The sequence below is a fragment of the Dromaius novaehollandiae genome, chromosome 4, assembly GCF_036370855.1.
Source record: "Dromaius novaehollandiae isolate bDroNov1 chromosome 4, bDroNov1.hap1, whole genome shotgun sequence".
Classification (NCBI taxonomy): domain Eukaryota; kingdom Metazoa; phylum Chordata; class Aves; order Casuariiformes; family Dromaiidae; genus Dromaius; species Dromaius novaehollandiae.
The window spans coordinates 21,095,200-21,113,548 of NC_088101.1; the positions used below are offsets into that span (position 1 = coordinate 21,095,200).

The window sequence follows — 18,349 nt, forward strand, 5'->3', positions numbered from 1 at the left end:
TTCCTCTGTGGAAGGATAAGAACTGCTGCAATCATCCCTGTAAAACTCCTGTAGACTTTGGCAATCTTAGGCCTTGATCTGAAGAGCCTTTCTGCACTATCCTGTGTTTGACAAGAGCAGTTGGTTAGCCTAGAGCTGGAACAGCACTTCAGATAGTCATTAGTTACAAAAACAAAAAGCTTTGGTAGCTCACCTGAGTGTGAGCTTTGATATTTTAAGGGGGAAAAGGATGATCCATACTTTAAGATTTTAAAAGCTTAGTGAAAACAAATGTCTGCGTAAGTAGTATTTGAAATAGAATAATGTAAGGTTCTAAGTGAAAGTAATGGTTTATTACTGAATGGATACACTCTAATGAAATCAGATTGGGGGGAGGATTAATGGTCTCTAAAACTGTGCTGAACATACTTTCAAACAATTTTTAGTGCGATTACAACTACTTTACTGATAGCCTACTTTGATGTTCTTCTGTGGTTCAGTGGTGGTAGGTCACACCCCCTTAAACTGGGCCTGGTGAGAGCTTGGATTTGGCTAAGGCTTGAAGTCGGTTTTTGTCAGTCCTTCTCGAACCCTGAAGGGCAGGAATTAGTGTTCAACAAAATCGTGCAGACTGTTTTTGAAATCTTGGCCCAGGTCCCCAAGGGGGGCGGGGGGGAGGCGGAGGTCCCCGGCCACCTCCCCCAGCTGCCTGAGGCGGAGCGGGCGCCGCCGGGGGGTGGGGGGAGCGTGCGGCGGGGCAGGTCCGGTCCCGCCCCGCAGCGGGGATTAAAGCGGCGCTGCCGGAGTGCGCAAATCCGCTGCGTTAATGCCCTATAATCTCCGGGCCGCTTTTCCTCCCAATTAACCGAAGCCGCCCGGCAGCCCTCAGATGCTGGCGGCGGCAGGCCGCGGCCGCGGCGCCCCGCCATCTTAAGCCGCCGCTGCGGGGCGGGGCGGAGCGGCGCAGCGCCCATAAGCAGCGGCGGCCGCCGGGCGGCGGGCCCGCAGCTCCGCGTCGCCTGCGAGGATGGCGGCGGCGGCGGGCGCGGGCGCGGGCGCCGGCGCCTGGACGTGGCTGCTGCGGGGCCCCAGCGTCACCGAGGCGCTGCTGCTCGCCGTGTGCTGGCTGGGCTGCTACTGGCTGCTGAGGCGGCCGCGGCCGCCGCCGGGGCTGCCCCCGGGCCCCGCGCCCTGGCCGCTGGTGGGCAACTTCGCCTTCGCCCTGCTGCCGCCGCCGCTGCTGAGGAAGTGGGTGCTGGAGGTGGGGGGCGGCCGCAAGGGCTGCCCCGTCTTCTCGCCGCACGTCTTCCTCACCGGCCTCGGCGAGATCTACGGCAGCATCTTCCGGCTCTTCGTGGGCAGCCGCCCCTTCATCGTGCTCAACACCTTCGAGGCGGTGCGGGAGGCGCTGGTGCACAAGGCGGAGGCGTTCAGCGACCGCCCCACCGTCCCCATCGTCGTCATGATCACCCACAAGAAGGGTAAGCGGCCCGGCCCGCCGCGCTCCGGAGCCGCCGCCGCGGCCGGCTCCCTGCCGCCGCGGCAGCCCTTTACCCCCCAAACCCGCGGTCGGAGCCCTCGTCCGCTTCGCGAGCGGCGTCGCTGCACCTGCCCGCGCGGCGACCGTTGGTGGCCGTTAACGGTCCGTTACCGCGGCGGGGGGGGGGGGGGTCCCGGGCCGAGGTGGGCACGTGAAATCGTTGCGAAGGGCTTAATTTTGCAGCGCTGTGGCGTACGCGGCAAATGATGTCAGGAGGAGTGAAATGCCTGCTCCTTTTATCCCTGTCTACAGTAAAGGAAGCGCGTCCCGTGTTCACCCAGGGGCTTAGGAAATTGCAAGTCTCTCATCTGAGCCTTTCTCGTTTTTCCGTGAGAAGAAATTTCAATTACTTTTGTAGTATTTGAAATAACTGCCTGCTTCCCCGGTTCTTAGCAGGGTAATGCTGGTTAGAGGTGGGCTGTGGTGGAGTCCCATAGATATGCAGTCTGCACAGCCCGCTCGTGAGTTAGTGCTGCTGTGATGTTGGCACTGAGTTAAGTCTGCTTGGCAAAACTCACTGAGCACACCCTGGTTTGCGAATACGTCAAGCAGCACATCTGTAAAAAGCAACAAAAGTAGAGTTTAGTAGCTTACACACCAAAAAAAAGGACATGGGAAGTTTAAACGTATTATGGGAATATTGCAGTTAGAATTTCTTCCTACTTAGATTTTAGGTTTGTAACAGATCGTAATGTTTGCAGAATATTTTTCTTTTTCAGTTTAGGAGAAGTAGCGCTGGGGGCTTGTTAACGCGCTTATGATATTGCGAAACTTGTGTTGTGCTGTCAAGGCTAGCTAAATCCATTGGTTGAGTGCCTGAGACTTGTTATCTTCAACTTCGTACTGTGCCAGAATAACCCCAGTAAAGATAAGAGGGAGTTGAGGGACCTAGGTTGTGTTTATTAAAAGGCAATCAGGTACCATAACTATAGTTAATTTAAGTGCGGAGATATTAGTCAGATGCAGGTCTTATTAGGGTGCAGTCGCTATTACAGTGCCTAGATGGTTTTGGGTTGTACAGCACATTTAGCCAGGACCAGGGGGAGAAAAGGTGAAGAGCAGCTAAACGTTAGATCGATTTAAATTTTGTTGCAAAACTGCATGTTCAGGCTCATGGTGCATTTTTTTCTCTCCTTTGCTGTAAATTAGGCACATTTTTCTCATTCTCTGTAGACAATTCCACATTAGCCTTGTCTGGTCACGATGACGCAGGGGTTATCCAGCACTGTCAACACATACTTCTTACAAAGAATTAATGTAAATACTGAAATAAAATCTTTGATAATCAGTTAATAGCCTCTGTGAGTGGATGCTCCAGGGGAGGCCAAGGGGTCCAGAGTCTCTTGTCCTAAGCTTGCTGCAGCGTGAAAGAACAGCAATGGAAAGAACGTAGCTCCGCGTGGTGCGCTGTTGTAGGGACATTACGCTGCTTTACATTTGGTTTTATTTGGAAGGTCATCCCAGCTGCGTTCAGGAGGCAGTTACGTGATGGTCATCCAGTTATCCACAAAACACATTGAGCTGTTACACATCAGTTATGTTAGCCAAGGCAACAAGTTGAATTACCGCAGATACGACAGTCTTGTAGAGTGGACCTTACGTGTACTGTAAAATAGTCAACTGGGAAAAGTCAGCTCATGTCCACCAAGGCTAGTAGGCCCCAACTCAGCTTGGGCCTTGTCGGCCTTAAACTGACTGACGTGGAACTGTACAAATGTCTCTACAACACCCTCACAATGCCCTGGTCCCAGAGTGCTTATTAAATCTGGGTCAGTGCTAGCCTAAGGCAAGGCTCGGAGGGAGTGAGACCTTGAATGTGGAAGTGATTCTGCAGGAACCAGTTTGGGGCTAGGGCCGAGCCAAGGCTGATGCAGCCTCTGCTGCAACCCAGACCAGGCTAGTTCTGAACTGGCTCTGGTATGAAGGTAGGAGATCTTTGTACTAGTTGCCTGCTTCTCCCATGGTCAGGGATGCCATGCGAGGACTCTTGAGTTAGCCCTGCAAGGGCCCTGTTAAGATCTGGCAGAATAGCTATATTTGCATAGCATCACTTCTGAAGGAATGAACTCTGTGGGATTTGAGCTGGCATTTGTTGTTGTGTTTGTAGCTCTGTTAAGCTGAAGGTAGTGGTTTCTGCTTCTGCGTTTTGGAGTAGTGGTTGTGTGGGCCTGATCATCCCTAGAGTGTGGGAGTTTGTCAGAAGCTGCTGGAAATCGCAGCCGCTCTGGATGGGTTGTTCTGAGTTAATTGTGGCAAATAGGCTACTTAACCTGGATCTGAAGCAGAATTACATTATTTGGAAGGCAGTAGCTGCAGAACCAAGGGGCTAAAGGTGATGTGTGTTTTTTGAAAGCTTTGGGTTTTTGATTTTGTATGGTGTAGGAACAACATGACTCTTAAAACCCAACTTTCAGGTATTGTCCATTAAAACTATATGAGCTTATATAACACTATAATATGTGTTACTGTTTCCCTTGTGAGTAGTTCATAGGGGAGATGGATCAGTTACAACTTCCAGACAGAGGCCTCTCTGATTTGAGCTGGGAACCTCCTGTGTTTGATTTCAGTAGCTGATGGATCAGACTTTGCTGTAGATCTGGATGGCTGCAGTTGTGTCCTTATTTATTAGGAAGGGAAGTGATAGAAGCAAGATGGTCCTGTAACTTCAGATCTACAGCTGTCAACTTTTGTTCTACAATACTAGGTCATTTTGAGTCAGTAAGGGTCAATTTAGATTTGTAAATGATCTTCACTCCGTTAAAAAAAAAAAACAAAAAAAACAAAAAAACCCAACTTTTTGTTTGGTTTTCAGGCTTTATTCCATCTTATAAAGAAGTACTTTAGTCCTTACTGTAATCCAGGCTTGCCCACATAAAATTTACCAGAAAGAGGAAATGTGGCAAAAAGAGGCAATATGTTTAAAAAAATTCTAGCTTTTTGTATGATAATTTTTATCAGAACAAGAAAAAATTCTTTTAAAGTTTACAGGTACTCAAATGGCTTTCCTCTCCTTTTTAAAAATTTGCTCAAGTAACTTTCCTTTTCAAAGTTAGTGACTGGCTACTCTATTTTACCATTGTCAACATGGTACTGTCTGACTAATATCTGCAGTATGATAGAGTTAAATCTACTCCAGTATGATAGAGTTAAAAAGCATAGGGTTCAAGTCAGTGTAGCTTATTCTTAGCAATCTATCATTCTTATCTATCATTCTTATCATCTGTCATTCTTATCTATCATTCTTATCTGTTATTATTTCTTCTACTTATATCAGCATAAATTTATGCTTCTGATTTTTGGCTTATGATATAAAATAAGCAAACGTTACAGAAAATAAGTCCAGAAAATGTTGTGTGTAATTTTTATAATGCAGATTCGGATGAACAAAACCACATAATAGTAAATGTTCCCTTGTCTCTCTGTGTAACTGTCAGATAACATTAACCCTGAAGTCATGAACCAGTAAATTATGTTCAACATCTAGCTCCAACAGTTACTGCACTTTCTGCTAATGCAGCCTAGGAACATAGCTACTGTTGCATTTGTGAAATCTGGTTGCAATGGGCAGACTATAACCGAAGGCCCCGTAAAGGGGTCTGTGGCATACCTCTTTAACTGGTATAAATTTATGGGGGGATTTTGTTTTAAACTGCATTTACTATTGTAGTTTGTCTTCAGCCTGAGTTGACTTGTTGAGCATATTATGAAACAGGGAAGGGCTTATCTTGGCTGCGTGTGGCTGTATTGTGAATAAGATGCAGATAATATATTCTGCCTGGAGGAAGGAAAAAAGAAGTATCAGAAATAGCAGACACTGTATTTTATCAACCTCTTGTGGCAAAGAGGGGAGGACTTCTTAGCTGGATGGGAAGTACAGTAAGAACTTAAAGGAGAACGTGGACATGAGTTCTTAACCACTGAACCACACTTTGTACAAGTGTGCTAGATCTTCAACATGTATGGGGAAGGAGAAATACTCGAGTTTCTTTCTTTTTAGCTGAATGTTTTTTTATTCTGTAGCTGTAAGGGGTAGTGAAGACTTGGGCCCCAGGGTAGATGGAGCTTGGGTGCTCATCAGCCTTTATGGTCCTGTGCAGATCTAGACATCAACATCTGCCATCTGTCATGAATTTTGTGTTTATCAATGTCTCCAGTATTGCAACGACACTAAAAGAAGCAGTGGGAAATTAAGTGTGTGTATGGGAAACTAACCTGAGCAAGAACTTCCTTCTTTAGCAAGAATTTAGTTTTTCCTACAAAAAAGAGGGAAAAAAATCTTCTTCACTTAAACAGTCTCTGTGGTTATGGATGTGTGTGTTTGTCTGTGTGTTTTTTTGTTTTGTTTTTTTTTTGGTAATTGGTTGCATTGAAAGGTTTTAATTATCAATTCACAAAGATTAGCTGTCTGAAGTGAGCATGAACTGATAATTGTGGGTTGGTGTTACTTTGGAATTAGAGTTTTTCAATTTCTTTTTTATAGTATGGTTATCTGTGCTGGGTACAGCTGACTTTTCACTTCATGCAGGGATTTTCTGTGAAAACAGTAGAATACTATTCCGTTATTGTTGCCCAGCAATGATCTAGTTGGTAGTTCAGTTTCTTCTCCTATCTCTATTACTCTAACTATGCTCCTCTTCCTTTTTAATCTATTTCTTTCCATATGTCATTTTTTTCCAGTTTGCAAACCAGTTCTTAGCATTCTCCAGTCGCTTTGGAGTTTCAGAACTTCAGAAGATACTGTGCCATGGAGTGCTGTGTGCCAGGCTGGGCTGGAATGACTCTCCTCGTGTGCTGCTGTTGCTCTTAGCTGTTCTGCGTAGTTGTGAGGGCCTTCTTTGCATTCAGGATAATTGGTCTGTTTTCTTTTGTGACGGTATTTGGATCTTAAAACTAACTTACCTAATGACAGAAAGGGGAAGAGAGTGTGGATGAATAATCTGTTTTGGAAATATTTGCTGTGGGATAGAAATAGTGATAACGTGTTCTTTTGTTCCAAAAAACCTGCACATCCCCCTTCCCACTTTAAACAAAACCCTGAAAACCCAGGTTGGTTCTTGGTCAAATTCAGCCCAAAATATGCCTGTTTTTTCTCCTACCCTACTTCATGGTACTGGTACTTCCAGGAAACATTACTTGAGAAGGGTGATCTGAAAAATTTTTTGTTCAATTTTTTAAAGTGCTAGTAACAGATAATAGGTGTTGGAATACATTTTTCTAAAGCATGTTCTTTGTACAGAGGAAATGAAGTTCAGCTGATTCTCAGATTGTACTTACTCATCAAAATATTTTGCTTATTTTGTTTAGGACTTTTGAAACTAGGTCACGTGTTTGTATTTTTACAATATTATATATAATATTATCCATTATGAATAGATAATGTAATCAGAAAACCTGACTATAAAGATATCATACTATCTTTGTCGCATTTAACTGTTCATGTCTTTTGGATTGCTTTTGGATTGATTTTTTATTTCTAGAAAAAACTGATGTGATGTCACTTTACTAAAAAACAAAAGACTAACTCGCTTTGATGGCTTTAAACTTTCTCAGGTTAACCATATTCAGGTATCAGCGACTGGAGTACATCGCAAATAGCTGGTAGTGTATTTTAGTTATGTAGCAGTATCTCTGGTGCAGTTTGTTAATCTAACAAGATCTTCCTGTTTGTAAGGGAACAATGTTTTATTTGAAGCTAAGGCATTGCATTCAAGTTACGCATCACGATGACACATTCATGCAGAACGTGTGCCTAGAGGCTTGAAAATTGTAGAGATGCAAATCAGATGTTTTCACCAAGTCGCTCTGAATCTGCCTTCACCTTTGCAATTTGTTTGCAGCATATGTATCTTGTACTTTAATTAAAGAAACATGCTACTAGTAGTAGAAACATGTACACACACAAACAGTATTGAGAAGTTTATGTAACACGAAGGGGAAAAGAAATGCAAAACAAGTTGTGTTTTATATCTTACTATTCTGCCCTACTCATGGAATTTGTCTCCAGACTTTGAAAAGAAAATTGCCTACAAAATTGTTACTGTTTGTAATAAAGCCTCTGTAGTACCTTTTTTCCATCTATTAGTGTCTTGCAAAGACTAATAAAACTACTGATGTAGCTATTATATTCAATTTATTGTTTGGGAAAATGAGGGACAGGATTTCCCAAGGCTGAAAAAGAAGTTCTGGAGAGCTGGTTTCTTTCTTTAGCTCCTAGTCCTATGCTTGGACAGATTTGCCATACACCTTTTCCCTCTATCTGGCTCTTAGGTTGCAGGCCTGTTTGACTATGCCCTCTTGAAAACAGAACAGCTTCATTTCAGACTCTCCCTTTCTCTTCTAGGTGTTATTTTTGCACCTTATGGCCCTGTCTGGAAGCAACAGAGGAAATTCTCTCTCTCAACGCTTCGTCATTTTGGAGTAGGAAGACATAGCTTAGAACCTAAAATCATTGAGGAGCTGAAGTTTATAAAGGAAGAAATGCTGAAGCATGGAAAGGATTCATTTAATCCCTTTCCGATTATTCGCAATGCGGTGTCCAACGTTATCTGTTCCATGACTTTTGGAAAGCGTTTTAACTACGAAGACATTGAGTTCAAGACCATGCTGAAGAACATGGCCCGTGCACTAGAGCTAAGTGTGAACAGCTCTATGATCCTGGTCAATATCTGCCCTTGGCTGTATTACCTTCCCTTCGGGCCTTTCAGGGAACTTAGACAAACAGAATTAGATATTACTGCTTTTCTAAAGAAAATAATTGCACAGCACAGGGATACACTGGATGCAGCAAATCCCAGGGACTTCATTGATATGTATTTCCTCCATGCAGAAGAAGAGAAGAACAAGGAGAGCAGTTTTAATGAAGACTACCTCTTTTTTATCATTGGTGACCTCTTCATTGCAGGCACAGACACCACTTCCAACACATTGTTGTGGTGCCTGCTCTATATGTCTCTCTACCCAGAAGTACAAGGTAAGACTATTTTTGTTCTAGGTGTTTTATTCCAGACTGTAAAACGCCTGGTGATTTTCAGATATGTTTTAGCAGGAAGACATGGAAGCAAACAGGTAAACAGGAACAATATAGAGGTTGTTTGAAGTTTCTGCACATGTGTATGTATAATTTGAAAGGTTGGTATGTAATAAAACATCTTTTGTAATTCTGCTCTGCTATGATGATCTTTAGATTACTGCTGTGTATTAACAATCTAAATTGACTTTTTTGCTACATCTCTGCATTTCTTCCGGTTTGCGACAACTTCATCTTTTTTCAGTAATCCAAGGGGAGCTTGGCATGTTTTAAAAGCTTTGGCAGTTGTAACATTTCAGGTCTGTGGTTACTTCTAATCATCATTTGTCAAATACTTCATGAATTATTTAATAGTGATATAAGGTATACAAAACATGTAAAATACACAGTGGTAAGGTCTGCTTTTAGGCCTCCCTGAGCAGGGAGGTTCCTGCACCTAGTGGCAGAGTTTGGAGAAGCGAAATACTACCCACTGTAGAGGAAGATCAAATTAGGAACAACTTAATCAAATTGGACTCGCACAAGTCCATGGGACCAGCTGGGATGCAGCTGAGGGAGCTGCTTGATGTAGTTGCAAGACCTTTCCCTATCAGTCTTGAAAGGTCATGGCAGTTGGTTAGGTTGCCAATGACTGGAAAAAAGACAAATGTCATGCCCGCCTTCAAGAAGGGCGAGTAATTATTATTCTCCTCTATCTGGCGCTTGAAACTGCTTCTGGAGCACTGTGTCCAGTTCTGGGCTCCCTAGTATAAGAAAGACATTGCCATACTGGAGCAGGTCCACTGGAGGGCCACCAGGATGGTCAGGGCTGGAGCAGGTGGCATAGGAGGGTCCTGGCTTTGTTCAGCCTTCATAAAAGAAGGCTAAAGGGAGACCCTATGTTGGCTATAACTACCTGGTCAGAGAATACAGAGAAGATGGAGCCAGACTCCTCCTGGAGGTGTCCAGTGAAGGGAAGAGAGGCAGCAGACACAATCTGCAGCAAGAAAATTCTGATTAGATGTTAAGAAATTTTTTTCACTATGAAGGTGGTCAAACACTGGAACACATTGCTGAGAGAGTTATGGAATTTCGGTCTTTGGAAGTATTCAGAACTCAACTGGATATGGTCCTGAGTAGTTTGATCTAACCTCAGAGCGGGATCCAGCTTGGTAGTTAGCCTTGCTTTGAGTGAGGGTTTGGACTAGATGACCTCCAGAGGTTCCTGGCAACCCAGATTATTCTAGGGCACTATGATCAGCTTGCTGTTTGTGATAGAGTTTTAGAAAATGCCTTGTAGAGAGTTGTGGATATCAGAAATACCAGTGTTACTGTAGACATTACAATATTAAAATAGTACTTGATAGAGTTATTTTTCAGAATTTCTTAAGTTTCCATCTTCAAAGACTTAAAATTAATTTTGGTTTAATTTTTTTTATATTCAGTCTTGTTAAAGTGCACATGGTTGCTAAGACAGCATTTTCTTTAGTAAGCCTGGAAAACTATATTTGAAGCAAATTTAGATAGCTGGATTTAATGAAAATAAAGCAACTGATTTAGGAGCAGCTTCTCCTGAAGTCGCACACAACAACTGATTCTTACTAAAGAGATTGTCAGGCATATGCATACTGGAAAACTTGACAGGATGGACAGATTCTACTGAAGTAATTCTACTACAGTTTATGCTAGTGAAACATTTCCCCCAGAAACCACTGCTTTAGCCAGGCTTTCTGCTAACTCAAAGTGAAGAAGGGTAAACCTCAAGTTATCTTGAGAACAGCATAAGCCTGGAATACTTTTATCAAGTACTCTAGATTTGAGGGTATTGCAGCTGCTTTTCAAATTAGCAGATAGGTACTTGTTTACAGCATCTATCTATCTGGAATGATCTCTTTAAATAGGTCAAGATCGTAGTTAATTGTACAAAGTCAATGCAAAGGGTTGAGCAAAGATTGCAAAATAGGGCAACAGTTCAGTATATAAAAGATAAAGAGTTCACTGAAGACAAATCTGTAGTAATATTTTATTGCATGGGCTTATTCTTATATTTTTAATGGTGCTGTGCTATCACTCTTAACTTGACAGGCAGTTATACGTATTAAATATGTTCTAAACTACCCAAATGAGATTTAGAAAGGTTTTGTCTTTTTTTTTAACCCCCACCCCTACTGTCTGCTACTATACATGTGCCTGTTACTTTTCTGTCTTCTGCTGATTTCTAACACTTCTAACATCTCTGATCGTCCTTCCCTTATGCTGTGGCTCTTGTCAGATAATGTGGTGAAGCGCAGTACTCCAGGGAATGTGTGTCACTCAGTTATGTAATGGAATTCTCTTATTTCTAGTATCCCATTCCTTATGTATCGTGATTGAGAATCAGATATGGCCCATGGCCCTCATTTTTTTTTTAGTGATATGTTTCTCTTGCCCCCTAAAGGAAATGCCAGAATTGCATAACTTTCAGCACTAGCAAATGTTGCACACGGACACTTTCTGGAAAGGCAAATGGTGGGTTATGAGAGGAAAAAAATCCCCAAAACCAGAACTTGTTTGTTTGTTGAATTCAGTTTTGCTTTTTACTTGGGGGGGGGGGGGGGGCGGTACACGCACATAAGCATATATAGGAAATCATTGAGGAGTGAGATTTTGATTTGGTCTGTCCCCTGACTTAGTTTTGGTCCTTGAGTTCTGAAGAGCTGTGGAAGTAAATAAGATTTATTTATTTGTGTGTGTGTGTGTGGGGGGGGGGGGGGTCTTGGAGGCTCAGTTTTTGCAGTTGGTAATGCCAGTAGCAATTGGGCTGTTTTCTGTGTGATTCCACATATCTTTGCGAAATCCTAAGGACTGTTGTTTGTAATAAAAAGACTTGTGTGACATTTGGCATGAGACAGCCAGTCTTTCTAATTACTATTTTTTTTTGAATATAGAAAACTTTCCTCATTTAAACCACTGTGGACCTGCATACCTGAATCCAGGGCCATAATCTGTCAGTGACAAAAGTAGCAAAAAAACCCAAACCGGATACCAGAGTGCCATCACCGTTAGCAAATTGCTTTTTGCTGTGTGTTCCTCATACAAGAACTTGTTTCCCTAGCAAGCCCAATAGATGGCAGCAGTGTTTGTTGAGCACAATCAGTGTGCTATTTTTGAATGCTTTCCATGTCTTTGAAAACAGAGAAACTTCTTGCATTAAGCTTTTATTTAATCTTGAATCAGTGCTATGGAGAGAAGAGAACAAAAGCTCAGAAATACAAGCAGCCTGGATTCTGAATCTTAGGACCAGCAAACAGGACGACCACAAAACACTCAGGGTATCATGAGTAAAAAATGAAAACCGACTTGCATTATTTTTGATTAACACTTAGTATTGGTATGTTCCCCTCTTTCAAGATTGTCTTTCGCTTATGAAGCCAAATTCCAAGTTACGTGGAATAAAACTAACATTGTCTTGTACAAGAGTGAAGCAAATTTTGCATCTTAGAACTTTTATGAAGAGAATTGCTTGTGTGCTGAGCCTTTAGTGAGATGAAAGGGGCTAACCAATAATTTGACACTTTGCCTTGGATGAATGAGAATGGAAATTAAGTCTCTAACTCCTGTTTTTCCTTTGCAGAAGGTCTGTCTAGGGGAAGGAGCATTTTCTGATGCCTTCCTGGGTAATTAAGAAATAGCTGACTTGAGATTCAGTGAACTGAAAGTAGGAAACAGCAGGAAGAAGTTGCCTGGCTTTTAATGCATGCAGTATTAGACCACAATTCCTGCTCCAGAATGAAATAAAGCAACTGCATTAAAAGCTTTCCCATCTCTTCACCCTCTTTTTCAATTCTGAGAAATGGTTCTTTCTGGGGACCAGAAACCAGCCCAGGCATGCAGTGCATGCAGCCCGTGATCCTTCTCTTTTTATTCTTTTTGATGCAGGCCAGAAACTTGGTATTTTTACCATTCAAGTTACCATAGAGTTACACTGTAAGTTAAGGTTATGATTACATTTAGAACTGGTATAGAACTTTTCCTGTACTTTTCCCATATAGAAGTGTCTGACATCTAAGTTGCTTTACTGTAGAAACTAGTCAAGATTGTGCTTGGTTGCCTTGTTCTTAACTGAGTCTGTTCTTAAGGCTTCTGTTGGCACAGTTATTTCGGTTAGGTGTATGTCTTGCAGTTGTCTTTGACAAACATGTAAACAATGATGCATAGACAAGTGAAATGGAGATAATGCCTTCTCACTTACTGTGCATCTTTTTCTTCTGAATCCCTTTGAATAGAGAAGGTTCATGCAGAAATTGGAGCAGTTTTAGGACGTGACAAAGTTCCCTCTCTTGCCCACAAGGCTCAAATGCCCTTCACAGAGGCAACCATTATGGAAGTGCAAAGGATGACTGCAGTTGTTCCCCTTTCTATCCCTCGAATGGCTTCAGAAACTGCTGGTAAGCATTTGTAGAGACTTGTTAATACAGTATCTCTTCTGTGGATGAACATCTGATGGGAAGTCTAGTGAGGATGTACAAAGATCTCATTTCTATACTAACGCATGTAACCAACTATGTTAAATGTCATTTACTGAGAATAGGTGGGCTTGAGATACTCACATAGTTAAGCTGTATGTTTGACCTAATATCCACAACATTTCAAATTTAGAGACCTCTCTTTTCTGGAGGTCAGATTTTGTTGACTGATTTGCTCAGTGGTAATTGAAAGCTGAGATTCCACCTTTGCACCTTAAACAGCAGAGAAGTTTCCTGCCATCTGCAACAGAGCCTTGAAAATATTGATTGGGAGTAATCAGTTTGCTAAGCTTGGACTACTGAGCTCCACATCTACAGAAAACAATAATAAATACCCTTTCCAAAGTCTTTTTGTTGGCTATATGGTGTCATAAATAAAGTTGAGAACTGGCTAAAGTCAGTGGGAGGTGGCAGTACTTTGGCTTCAAATGCAATCCTGAATTGATCTGCTTATTTAACTGTTTTGGTTTACAGGACAGTGAGATGCAACTGAAATTAGGCTAATCATTTCAAAATCCTTTTGAGATTACTTATGCCTCTTCCTTACCCTCTGTCTTCACTGTGATGGGACACTGTGACAACACAGGAGTTGGAGAAAACTGGGTCAAAACACTTCCATTCAGCCGAGTGCATTTCTAATGATTGCTGTTGCTGTGATATTGGCACACTGAATGAGGCCTTGGAGAAGAGTAATGCGACTGAGGCTTCTCTGCTCCGTTTTGTCTGCAGGGAGCCGCTGGCATAGCTTGGTGTCTTTCCAGCTGCTCTGACCTGCCATATGCTGACCCAGTGGGTCTAGAATTCAAGTGGCAGCAGAGGTCACCTTTGCACCTCTGCCTTAAGCTCCTGCTCTGTTTGCAGTCCACAGCTAGGTATTCCTGTCATTATTGTGAAGTATTCTAGTCCTCCTTTAAATATAAAAGTCTCCTCTGTTTGCTCCTAACAACCTGTCAGATTCTCTGTCTTTGTGCTTTTGTTTAAAGTGCTGCAAGGATACACTATCCCTAAGGGCAGTGTGATTGTGCCCAACTTGTGGTCAGTACACAGAGATCCTAATATCTGGGAGAAACCAGATGACTTTAAACCAACAAGATTTCTGGATGAAAATGGCGAGCTAATTAAGAAAGAGGCCTTCATTCCTTTTGGAATGGGTAAGATATCCAGATGCACTCAGTACTTGGTTTTTTTGAAGGAGGAGGGGGGCATTTTTTTGAAGTGTAGGGCCTTGAAGGCATGAAATTGAAAAGGGACTCATAGGACTAACTATAGAACTTGTTTTATTATTATAATTGGTGACTTGCAAAACAAAGTAGTTGGGTTTCTAAAAGCTCCACTTGCCTGGCAGAAATGAGAAATGATTAGCAGTACTTTGATAATGGAGGTAAATACTGTTTGCATCAAGCAGTAAAGCTGAGCAAGGCTCAGACTCAAATACTGGAGACCAAAGCTTTGGAAGTTTGTAACTTGTAGCTTGAGTCCCTCTCAGTTTGGAAGATGTTACAGGAATTGTATATGTGTTAACAAGTGGATCAACAGTATAAAAATGGTAATATGTCTCTTTTTAACTGTTCTTTAGGTAAACGTGTGTGCATGGGAGAACAGTTGGCAAAAATGGAGCTGTTCTTAATTTTTGCAAGTCTCATGCAAAGTTTTACGTTTTTGTACCCTGAAAATGCTACAAAACCATCCATGGAGGGAAGGTTTGGTCTAACTTTAGCTCCATGTCCATTCAAACTAATAGCTTTGAAGAGATGATTTAACATCAAAAAAAGATTAAATGAAGAAATACTGCACTTACTAAATTCAGCTTTATTTTGTTTCCAGCTTATTGTGCTACTTCCTTTGCAGAAAAACACCAACTGCATGGACTTTCATAATCAGTGAGAATGATCCTTAATACTTCTGGAAAGAGAAGATTTTGTTGTGTCAGCTATTGCATTCCACAAATGAACTGACAGCACTGTAGTTTGCAATTTGATATTGAAACTTGCTGGTTCTCCCCCCCCCCCCCCCCCCCCCCCAATCTGTAAGCTATGGCTGTCAGTTTGTCAAATGCTAATTATGGGAGAATGGTCCAAAACATATGTTAATGCTTTAGTGAATAATAATGGTTATTTTGGTAAAAGCAGTGCATAACCATTTAATTTACTAAGTGAGTGAAGGACATGATCTAATACCAAAGCATTAATGAAGGAGAGGGTATTACCATTGCCAGTATAAGGAAACACTGTACTTGAGTATAAATAATGACAAATACTATTTAAAAAATGACTAAATGACACTTCTTTTAATCTTAGAGGATTCTTTCTTGCAAGTAACTCATAGGCTGGATCAAGTCAGTTCTGATTCCTGGATCCAAGCATTCTAGACTATCAGGGCTCACTGTAAAAATGCAGATACCAAGTGGAAAAGTCCATGCTGTATTTGCTGGCTTGGGGCCATGAAAGGAGTGCTTCGGAGTCTGGATGTAGGTGTTTTATCTCGGCATAGAAATGAGAGTTCTAAAAAGAAACAATAGAAGTCTTCCCTCTCTGGCTGCCTGACTCAGAGCTCTTCGCAATGGCCAAGCAGATGTTCAAAAGTACATCTGCGCTGTCACTTCATATTCCCCGTGGGCCCCATGTCAGTGGTGACAGCCTGTACTCTGACTGCAGACCGACCGCCTGCTCATTGGGGAAGCTTGCAAATGGATGATATGAAAGTTGGGCCTTGCACTCAGGTTCTGCCTTTATGGGCAGTGTGGACACAACTGCCACGTCTGTCTCGTTTGGCTCTGAGAGCTGGAGTCGTATTTCAGATACGACATCAAAGGCACTCAGATTTAGCTCTTAAAGATTTAGGCATGGAAACATGCCTAAACATGCCTGATAAACTTGAGACTTGATTGTAGAGGCTCTCTCTTTGTTATCTTGCATATGGAGTAAAAAGATCTATAGCTGGTATAATATATCAGTATCTTACTCTTTTCTCATGCACAGTTTTAGTGCTGTTTAGCAATATTAACTAACCATTGGGGAGCCTATGGTTAAGAATTTCCGAATGGAACGCTTGCTCTGCATAAGCTTGCCTTTTATTTGAAAGATCTCTGAAATGTTTCATCCTCTGGGGGTCAGGCAACAATTAACCTTTAAGTAATTGTTCTTAATCATCTTTAAATCTCTATACACCTTTTGACTTAGCAGTACTTCAGAGGAAATAGATCCATATATATGCTTCAAAGGAAGTCGTACTTCTTTTTTTTTCCCCATTGGAAATCTAGACAATGCTAGCAGTCCTAGTGTTGTCTTAACTCCTGATATTAAAATTGCAAGATTGTGATGTGAAATTGGAATCGGGTAGTCTGTAGCAGAAACGAAACCTAAATTCTAAAAGAGAAAATTCAACTCCTGAAATTTAAATTACCTCTGTTTTTGTCACTTTTCCACTTGAAGCTTTAAAAACCAGGTAGTGCCTAGCAAAGACTGTAAAACAGTTACTTTGGGTATGAGGTTTTCTGTTTGTTCTCTTGCCTAACACAGTGGCTTAATTTCTGAATGATGAATTTGATTGGTAAGGTACCGTAATGTTTGTGTAAGAACTTTCAGTGCTTATATAAGCTAATCTTTCACCTTATAGGTTAGAGCGTGCTCGTGTTAAATACCCACGTGAAATTTTTTGAAAACCCCACAGCATAATAAAAAGTTAAGTTAGTACCAGTGCTAGTTATACTAACACTAAGCTTTGCTAAAAGCTGACAGCATGGAATAATAAGTAATTATTTCTTAATATTCTACAAGGAATAAATGGGTTTCGTATGGTTGGGATTTTTGTCTGGAAATCTTTAAAATAGTAATGCTTCATTGCAAAGCTAAAATTAAATATTGATAATATTTATCTTTCTGTTGGAATGTCTTTTTAAGCAGCATAATAATCTGGATGTGCAACTGATGATTTATGTAAAATACCTGTCCTTTTAATCAATGAGGACACATTGAAAAAGCACTTTAGTATTTTTTTTTTTTACAGATTCCAAGGAAGACACAATTCACATAATCTCCTACTCTGTGAAATTGTAGGTATTTGTGCTTGTTTTGCCTGTTGAATTTAGTTTAAAATGTCACCTTTGAAAATTATCTTTCTAGAAATGGTACCTTGAGAGTGCGGTTTTTGGTGATACCTATAATCAAGTGCTGCATAGTGCGACAAGCTGAAAATACAGATGTGAAGGTACAATCGTGTTAGTGTCTGCCAGAATGCAAGGTGCTGTTGCAAATGACAACAAAAAATATACATATATATTCCAGATATACTGAAATTTTCACAGGAGGATGCCATGAAAGTGTCTAAACTGTAGGATAAAACCAGTGAAATATTTTTGGTTGTAAAAATGTGTAGCAATTTTTGGTAGACTGTAAGTAAAGTGGTGACAGATGTGGGTTTGTATTGCAAATGTACCCCTCTCTTCCCTTTTTGGGGGACAGAATTATCTCAGAGGCCTTATTGAAATATGTATGTTTATATAACTGGATGTCTATTTCTGAATGCTGGAAGTGTCTGTATTTCTAAATATGACTTCAGGATTTGCTTCAGTATCATTTTATTTCTAATAAAGTCATTCCTACGTAAGTGTTTGACAGCTTTGCATAGTCATTTTAATGAGTTCCATTTGCTGGCTAAGCTTGTGATATTTGATGTTTTACAGAATATAAAAAAGCTCTTGAGTGAGAGGATGTTACAGAAAGTTTTGGGTATCAAGGAATCAAGGAGGTGGGGGTAAGGTGAGGATCGGAACATGCAATAGCAGGCATGTTACGAGCAAATAATAGAGTGTGTCTGTTCATTCTCCCAGTACAGTTTTAAAAACACTGTTACTCTGAAAGAATAAAAGAGAATAGCGGAGAGGGGAAGACAAAACAGAGGGGGAGTTGCCTCCGCGAGGAGAAACGGTCTGAGGAACAGGGCAGGAGAGAAGCAAAACGGCTGGCAGCGCGGAGGCGCAGTTTGTTGGCCTGCGGGTGCCGTGGCGCCCGGGAGTGGGGAGCGCCGTGAGAGGGGTACGCGGAGTCCAGGGAAGGCAGGAGGCCCTTGGGAATAGACAGGGGACGGGCTGAGGAGGACAGAACTGAAGAGGTGGTGGGGAAGAAATGGGTGTGAGCACTGAGGAGCAACGACAGCACAGAAATCCTCTGTTTTGCACTGCGGAGTTGCATCGCGGATAACTTGGCATGGGGCTCTTTTACAGGGAATGTCATTAACTACACACTCAGCTGTAATTTGTACACATAAGAACAGTTAACTGTCAGAGTTTCTGCTTGGGTAAAGCTGTTTCCAGCAGTCACC

General features: G+C 41.8%; 1 protein-coding gene across 2 annotated transcripts; it reads left to right on the forward strand.

The window, feature by feature from the left end:
* The first annotated feature begins 694 nt into the window (after positions 1–694).
* LOC112987880 (cytochrome P450 2U1) lies at positions 695–17,635 on the forward strand. Of its 2 annotated transcripts, none has more exons than XM_064510562.1 (5): positions 695–1,460; positions 7,860–8,489; positions 12,791–12,952; positions 14,014–14,181; positions 14,855–17,635. In XM_064510562.1, the coding sequence occupies exons 1-5, from the start codon at positions 1,007–1,009 to the stop codon at positions 14,905–14,907; spliced, it is 1,467 nt and encodes a 488-aa protein (XP_064366632.1). In that variant the 5' UTR covers positions 695–1,006; the 3' UTR covers positions 14,908–17,635. The 2 variants fall into 2 exon arrangements, with proteins under 2 accessions (XP_064366632.1, XP_025963753.2); XM_026107968.2 differs by having other exon boundaries at positions 696–1,460; positions 14,607–17,635.
* Positions 17,636–18,349: the final 714 nt, after the last annotated feature.